The sequence below is a fragment of the Hakea prostrata genome, chromosome 7, assembly GCF_041222555.1.
Source record: "Hakea prostrata isolate BN-2017 chromosome 7, UWA_Hpros_2, whole genome shotgun sequence".
NCBI classification, from domain to species: Eukaryota; Viridiplantae; Streptophyta; class Magnoliopsida; order Proteales; family Proteaceae; genus Hakea; species Hakea prostrata.
In genome coordinates this window covers 33,789,617-33,796,937 of record NC_142606.1, presented here as the reverse complement: position 1 = coordinate 33,796,937, position 7,321 = coordinate 33,789,617, and the positions used below count along the sequence as shown (strand labels likewise).

Below are 7,321 nucleotides of genomic sequence, written 5' to 3'. Positions count from 1 at the left end.
ATATCCTCTGTAAACCAACGTCTTCATGTTAAAAACCCGAAAGACAACCACCACAAGTAGATCCAAAAAGATCCGTTAAGACACCCCAACTGTATGTGATAATACCCACCACAAGCATGACGAGACTCCTAATTCCTAAAGGAGTCACTTGGAGTTGAGCATTCCTTTGACTAATGGGCTTCTTCTACACAACAAAGAACATACAACCCAAGGGGATAGATCAAGCCGAACCAAGGCAACCAACACCCACCAAGAGAAACCGAGATCTGAAGAGTCGTCTCAAAAACCCACTGGGATCTCTCCTAGCATCAACAAGTTGTGTCAATTAGCACCAACCGATAGCATGGGGGCCCTAAACACAATCTAAAGGTACCAATAGGTACAAACCCACCCCACAACCACACCAGAAAGAAAGCGTGGACAGTATATCTGAGATAATGAACGAAAACAAGCACAAAGTGAAATCATCAAGAAAACTTACAGTTCAACCCTTCAGATGAGACCCCCCCCACAAAAAAAAAAACCACACAAAGCAATGAGAAAGCGATCCCAAGGAGACCAAAAAAACAAAAGTAGGAATCTGCCAAACCAAGCAGAAGAGGTTAAAATATATACCTTAGTATAAAATATACTTATATCTTATATATTCTAAAAAACGCTCGATAGAAACAAGAGATTATTCTCAATTTTAAAAAAAAAAAAAAAAAAATTTTTTTTTTTTTTTTTTTTTTTAAAAAAAAAAAAAAAAAAAAAAAAATTAATAAAAAAAAAAAAAAAAAAAAAAAAAAAACTTGAGATCTTAGTTGAAAATCAAGTTTTGATTCAAGAAAGTCACAATAAGTAGAGTGATATTTTTTGGGTCGGGGTAAAACTTCTCTTTATATTTAAAGTACATGTAACAGCTATCCTCTGAAGAATAGTCAAGAAGCAAGTAAGCTAGACTGAATCGGATGAACTTCAGTTTTTAAAATAATAATGATGAAATATTGTAAGAACCTGATCATAAGTCGAATAGATTAGATTTAGGTGAAAAATGACATGACTAGATCATATATCATCTTGAGTCTTATTTGATTGAGTATTTACACCTGAATCATTATAACTTGATGAGTTTTATGTATTCTAAAAAGATTAAAAACTAATTTATGTAGATATCAAGTTGAACAGAATAATAAAACCAACTTATTGAACAAAACCCTCAACTCATCTATACCCTTCTCTTGTCCAATGGCATAGATTTAAATTATGCGATTCCTTTATTTTTATTTTTGTCAAAAAATTTCTGATTTCTAAAGATGATTAAATTTGACCAAGTTTGACAAGACCGAATCACTAGGTTTTCCTTCAAAAATCGAATCAAGTAAGTGACCTTGGCTTTCCAACTATACTTGAAATAGGATACATATTGTGTTATTTAGTTTCTTAGGCACTAAGTTTCTCCTTTAAATTCAAAATCAAATTAATCTATTACCTTTTTCTTTTCTTTCTTTCCTTTTCCCTTAGAATCTTTTCTTTCGTTTACATGTAAGGCAAAAGGAAAAGGCAAAAAGGCAAAAGGCTGCAATTATTTTTCAAGCGTCACTTTAGTGCATGAAGATTGGAGATAGGGTTCTTGTAAAAGGGTTTTTTTTCTTTTTCTTTTCCCGAGATAATCATCAAACCAATCACAGATAGGACTAGAGGCCATAGGCTCGGAAGGAGTGAGGGAAGGAAGAAGAAAAATGTGAAAAGACAAAGGTTTGAATTCAAGACTTCTTTAGACTTATTATTTCTATATAGGAGACTGACACCATTCCGCCAAAAGTACACCACAGAAGCGTCTACTAACTAAGTCATAAGGAAAAGTGTGGCTGTGTTAGGCCGGTTTTCTTAGTCCACGTCATTCCACTTAGTTTGATTCGAACTTTTTTCCTAAAACAAGTGAAAGATATTAAAGGTTGAATAGAGTTCTATCTATTTCAATCCTAATATTTTAAAAATTAGATGTTAAGAATTCAAATCTCCTTAGCCCAAGGCTTTCCTTCACACCTTCAGCTAATTCAAACTTATGGTATAAAGTGATTGTTTACTTAATTTCATGTGCCTACATTGATTTCAAATTTAAATACATAGAATCAACATCCATAAGCACTTATTAGTTGATTAAAAAAAATATTTTAGTTACTCAGATTTTTGGAATTAATTCATCTTGAAAAATAATTTGATTTTTCATCAATCATAGATTTAACCTCAAATGGTGAAGATTATTCAAATTTGTTGGCAATTCTTTCCCATTTTATATGCCACGTGTTAAAAAATGTTGTCCTAATTTGCCACGTGTAAGAAGACGCAACCCATATCCGCGGTGCTCCTTTCTATGTCTGTGTCTGACGCATTAAAATGAAAAATCGATATCCTAACAGGTAGCAACACCTGAAAAAGCCTAATGGCTCTTTCTGTAAATTCGCAAAGCCTGTCTTTTCTGAGTTTTCTGTCCATTATCATTTTAAATAGAATTACTTCAGCAGTGAAATTTGCATCGCTGCTTGGCCTGTTCCAACTCTCGTTGGACTGAAGAAGCTAAAGAAAAAAAACTGCAGAGAGAGATGACCGATTCTAAGGTAGAGACAATCTCAAGACTTGCTCAATGGAGAATCGATGGCTTTGGCCCTTCCGCATATAGACGCTCTGAATCCTTTAAGGTCGGAATCTGGAACTGGTAATTAATCCCTTGTTTCTTTTCGCAAATTCATCTGTTTACTTCTTTGTATCCGTGAGTTCCTCTTTAATGGATAGGGAAATTTTGTTTTTTTCCCCCTTCTTTCGCTCCTTTTATTAAAAGTTCAGGTTCATGTCGATAGAGAAGAATCGATATCTATATATTCGCCTCTTCCCAGAATCTTGTCGGGTCTCGAAGGAGCAGCCGCCAATTGCTAGATTTGTTCTTCGTGTCTCCAATCTCGGCGTTAACCGGAAACCTTACATCTCTCCAGGTATGTTCTCATTCAACTTTGTTTTGAAGTATGCGAAGTTCATAAGCAATTCGGCTTTGGGCAATTGGTTGAATGAAAAATAAAATTTGATTATTACCTGTTACTCTTCTTAGTGCATACAGGGTATTCATTGCTTGCTTTGTGTTCCAGATTTCTATCACCCCTTTGAAATTGTAAGTTATTTTCTTCAATTCCTGCTCTTTCTAGCTCAAAATGGCACCCTAATGACAAAGTTGAGAGTTTCGTGCGTTGAGCTGAGTCCACGATTCGTTCTTGTACTCTAGTTTGGAGATTTTTTAGTTTATCTTATCTTGTTTTTCGTTTTCTTCTCACCTAAGCTTAGGTCCTAAATGATTTATAAGGTATTGTTCTGTCGGTTTATTTTATAAATATTAATATTGTTTTTTTTTTTAATTAAGTATTAATACCTCTGTCACTGTACATTCATTGTAAACTAAGATCACTTGGTTCCCCCCTCCAAAAAAAAAAAAATAATAAAAAAAATAATAAAACTAAACTAAGACCACTTTTAGTTGGTTGCATAAGGCTGCAGAATATGCTGTTTTATTTCGACTCTTGAGTCTGTCTGAAGAAAGGATTCCTGATTCATCATAAGAGGTTAAAGTCTCAGAGGGGAAAGAGCAGTAGAAAAGTGCTTTTATCTTTATCCTCTCTTTCAGTGTTTTGTGCTTTTTGAGCAGCTTATATTTTTCTGATCTGACACTGGATTCTATCTGGAGAGCATCTTGGCTTAATATGAGATCCTGTATGAGCTAGAACAGTGCTCTGGGTAACACTTTTATGTTAGACTTCATTTGCACACAAATGTTATTGGAGACCTCTTGCCATGATATTTCTGCTTTTGAAAGTGCTGATGGTTCTTATCGAACGGTGGTTAATGGGAACTTCTAGTTCACAGTGATTGGAAATTCCAAATGTTTATCAGCAAATTGATAAAGTCAAATCAAATACTACTGCGAATATTTCAGATTTATAAGAACCATCAAAAGTTTCTTATACTAGAATAGCTATCATTCTGCCTTCATTTTGTGACAGCGTAATCTGGCTGGGCTGTCACAAAATGAAAATTAAAGAATTCTTATTTACTTAATCCCAATTATATTTCTTGACCTGAAACTTGGTGGGGGTGGTTCCTCTGCTAGATTTAATTAGTTCAAGCTACAAATCATGTAAAAATATTATGGATTGGTTGTTACAAAATAAAACTTCCCCATCAAGTCTAATTTTCTCAATTCCAACTCCATTTCTTGTGCTGAAACTCTGGCAGTCTTGTTTGTTTCTGCTAGATTTAAGGCCTAGATTTCATTTTCTTATGGTATTCCATATGAGTTTTCCTTGCTGATGATATCACCAAGTTAGCTTTCAGTCTTGATTTTCAACTGTCTGCATTCTTTCAGTACTCTTTCTTGTGTTATTTTCTCTTCTTTTTCTCAACATGAGTGGTATTTATAACAAAAAATAAATTAAAATGAAATAAAAAGTGACAATTCGAAGCAACTTCCACTGAACAGATAGAGGGAATGCAATGGTTGCTATAAAATTCCAATGGATTAAATACTGGTGACATCTAAAGAATGACAAGCAGACCCTCTTTTTTCATTAAAACAGAAAACCTGGTTGCAGAACTTTTGAAAGTGGGTAGTATATGGTGGAAACTAGCCCAAAAAAAAAAATTAGAAGAATCTAAATTCTTGATGAAGGGGCAAACCATGGCACACTGGTCGGTGGACCATAGTTGTAGCCTGAGGTCAAGGCATTGAAACAGCTTTTCAGCAAAAAATTGTGTGGTGTAAGGCTGCATAAGAAAATTGCCCTGTACCTCTTTCCGGATTCTGCTTGTGCAGAAGCCTTCAGCACTAGTTTTGCCTTTTAATCTAAGTTCTTGAGCACTGGCAAGATGATTCCACCTATAGCCCTAGCTAGTAACCTCTCTTTTCTTTTTGTTTTGCTCATGTGAGAAACACCCAAGAAGATGTATAACTTTTGTGGGGTTCATTTGAGGTTATTCTCAAGTAGAAGATCTCAAGGAAAAGGAGGAGACTCTTGGGCTGATGTAAAACTTCATCTTGGCTGCTCTAGGTTATTTTGATTGGATACAACATCTTTTTTCACAGCAGAAGACAATTGTTCTCTCACAAGCTTGAAAGCTATGTTGTGGTAAGAGGAAAGGGGCTTGTTTGAATTTCTTTTGGTAACCCTGCATTTTCTCCATCTTTATCCTCTGTTGCTTGATACCCTCTGCTGGTCTGTTGCCCATCGCTCAAATGGTGTCATGTGTTCAAAAAACAATCCAATGGTCACTTAAAAAGTGATTTGCAAGCACACTTGTAAATTGTTGACTGTTGGATTGTTTTTTTGATACATGGCACCATCTGAGTGATGGGCAGCAGAGTAGCATGAAATGTCAGGCAACAGAAGATCAAGATCCCTGTTGGATTTGGGTGTTGTTATCTATCATTTAGAGGACCTTCCACGTAAATGCCTCTATTGTGGTGATTTTATCCTTTCTTTTTGCTAATTGCTACTATCTAGAATTGAAAATTCTGTTGTACGGTTTTGGCTTTTTTGCACCATAATCTCGTGGTCCTGTTAAGTAATTAAATTGTTCAGTTGAAAGTAAAATTTAGTTTGTCTGCACTAATGCTTCTTTGCTTCTGGTAGTTTGGTTATCTTTTTCAGTTTTTCAATTTATTATTGCTTGATGCTACAGTTCATGAGAGATTGCTCCGGAACAGTGAAGACTTCGTCTGGCCTGTTGATTCCACCTTTCATGGTCGTTTCATCATTGATGTTGAATTCCTGGATCTCAAGATATATCCATTAAATGTTAGTCTCTTCTTATATAATTCTTTGAGTCTTGTCCTGCGACCTAAATAAGTTATTCCTCCTAAAAAGCATTTCCGACTTTTTGGCACTTATAGGGTGGGGAACCCTCTTCTGTATGGCCATGCGATGGATCAAGTCAGTCTCTTACGACACAAAGCACCCTGAGATGCCTTTCGCGTATGCTCGATGAGGGTATCCATGCAGATGTCACAATCAGTATATATGATGGTAGTTTGAGAGCTCACAAGTGCGTCCTGGCAGCGAGCTCTCCAGTTTTCCAGAGAATGTTTGAACACAACCTAAAAGAGAAAGAATCCTCCACAGTGGAGATAGAAGACATGTCACTTGAGTCATGTACAGCCCTCTTAAGCTACTTGTATGGGACTATAAAGCACAAAGATTTCTGGAGGCACCGGTTGGCATTGCTAGGAGCGGCAAACAAGTATGACATTGTAGACCTCAAAGATGCCTGCGAGGATAGTCTCTTGGAAGACATCAACTCTAGCAATGTATTGGAGAGGCTGCAAGAGGCTTGGCTATACCAACTAAACAAGCTGAAGAAAGGGTGCTTGACATTCTTGTTCGACTTTGGCAAGATATATGATGTGAGGGATGAAGTCAATGATTTATTCCGCCATACAGATAGGGAACTTGTGGTTGAGATGTTTCAGGAAATACTTACTGTCTGGAAGCCTGCATGATCTTCCCTCCTATATGGCAAAACTCATTGGCTCTACCATCTTTGCATCCAGTCTCAAATGTATATATGTCTTTATGTTTCCCAGTAATATTACAGTAAGTAATAGTTTTCCCTATTCTGAGAGAGCCTCTAAGAGAAAGAGTCTGTAAAGAATAGTATGTGTGTGACTTTAATAGTGTTCATGTAATTTTTTGCAAAAATGAATGCAAAAGTCTTCTTTTTGTAAATAATGAGTTATGTATGTTACAATTCCATTAGTTAGCGCAGTTGACAAGTCCATCGCGGTGGCCATGATGAACCCCAAGTCTCCTTGGGGCTCTCTATCAGAAATTGAGTCTGTAGGTAAAGCTTTTCCCTTTGACAACATCATTGCTGAATTTACGGATCAGCCAACCTCAACAGAACCTATTATCAGATTTTGTCAACAATTAGTTTAGACCAAAGTTTGTAGATAATCAGTTGAATGGAGTGGGTGGGGTGGTTCTCAAAAAGTTTCAAATCATAGGTTGGTTAAATAACGAACTTGGGAATGAGAATCAGTTTTATGTTGGCCTCAGTAATGGGCTAGAGATGAACCTGGTTCAATATATTTGGATGATGTTGAGAAGATAAGGTTGAATAAATCAAGTTAAATCAACGTGAATCTAGGACGAAACTGTTTTACGTCTAGGTAGGTTGAAACTCACGGAGGATGAAATAGCTGCAGTAGTTGTTAGCGGTTGCTTATTTGAATTCAAACTTCTGGTCTTCCAAGCTTTTGAGAGATTATTTTGAAGCTAGTTTTAGGTAGTTATAAAGAAGG

At 36.1% G+C, this 7,321-nt stretch overlaps 1 protein-coding gene across 2 annotated transcripts; it reads left to right on the top strand.

The window, feature by feature from the left end:
• Positions 1 to 2,459: 2,459 nt before the first annotated feature.
• Positions 2,460 to 6,781, top strand: LOC149010936 (BTB/POZ domain-containing protein At1g21780-like). 2 transcript variants are annotated; one of them, XM_089164048.1, is made up of 4 exons: positions 2,460 to 2,681; positions 2,827 to 2,972; positions 5,704 to 5,819; positions 5,915 to 6,781. In XM_089164048.1, the coding sequence occupies exons 1-4, from the start codon at positions 2,638 to 2,640 to the stop codon at positions 6,518 to 6,520; spliced, it is 912 nt and encodes a 303-aa protein (XP_089020174.1). In that variant the 5' UTR covers positions 2,460 to 2,637; the 3' UTR covers positions 6,521 to 6,781. The 2 variants fall into 2 exon arrangements, with proteins under 2 accessions (XP_089020174.1, XP_089020173.1); XM_089164047.1 differs by having other exon boundaries at positions 2,462 to 2,698.
• The last annotated feature ends 540 nt before the right edge of the window (positions 6,782 to 7,321 follow it).

Excerpts from the sequence above, each read along its gene's own strand:
- LOC149010936 (XM_089164047.1), top strand. The coding sequence starts at position 2,586 with ATGACCGATTCTAAGGTAGAGACAATCTCAAGACTTGCTCAATGGAGA. Across the intron at positions 2,699-2,826 it reads AAGGTCGGAATCTGGAACTG|GTTCATGTCGATAGAGAAGA; the intron begins GTAATTAATCCC and ends TTAAAAGTTCAG. Across the intron at positions 5,820-5,914 it reads TCAAGATATATCCATTAAAT|GGTGGGGAACCCTCTTCTGT; the intron begins GTTAGTCTCTTC and ends TGGCACTTATAG.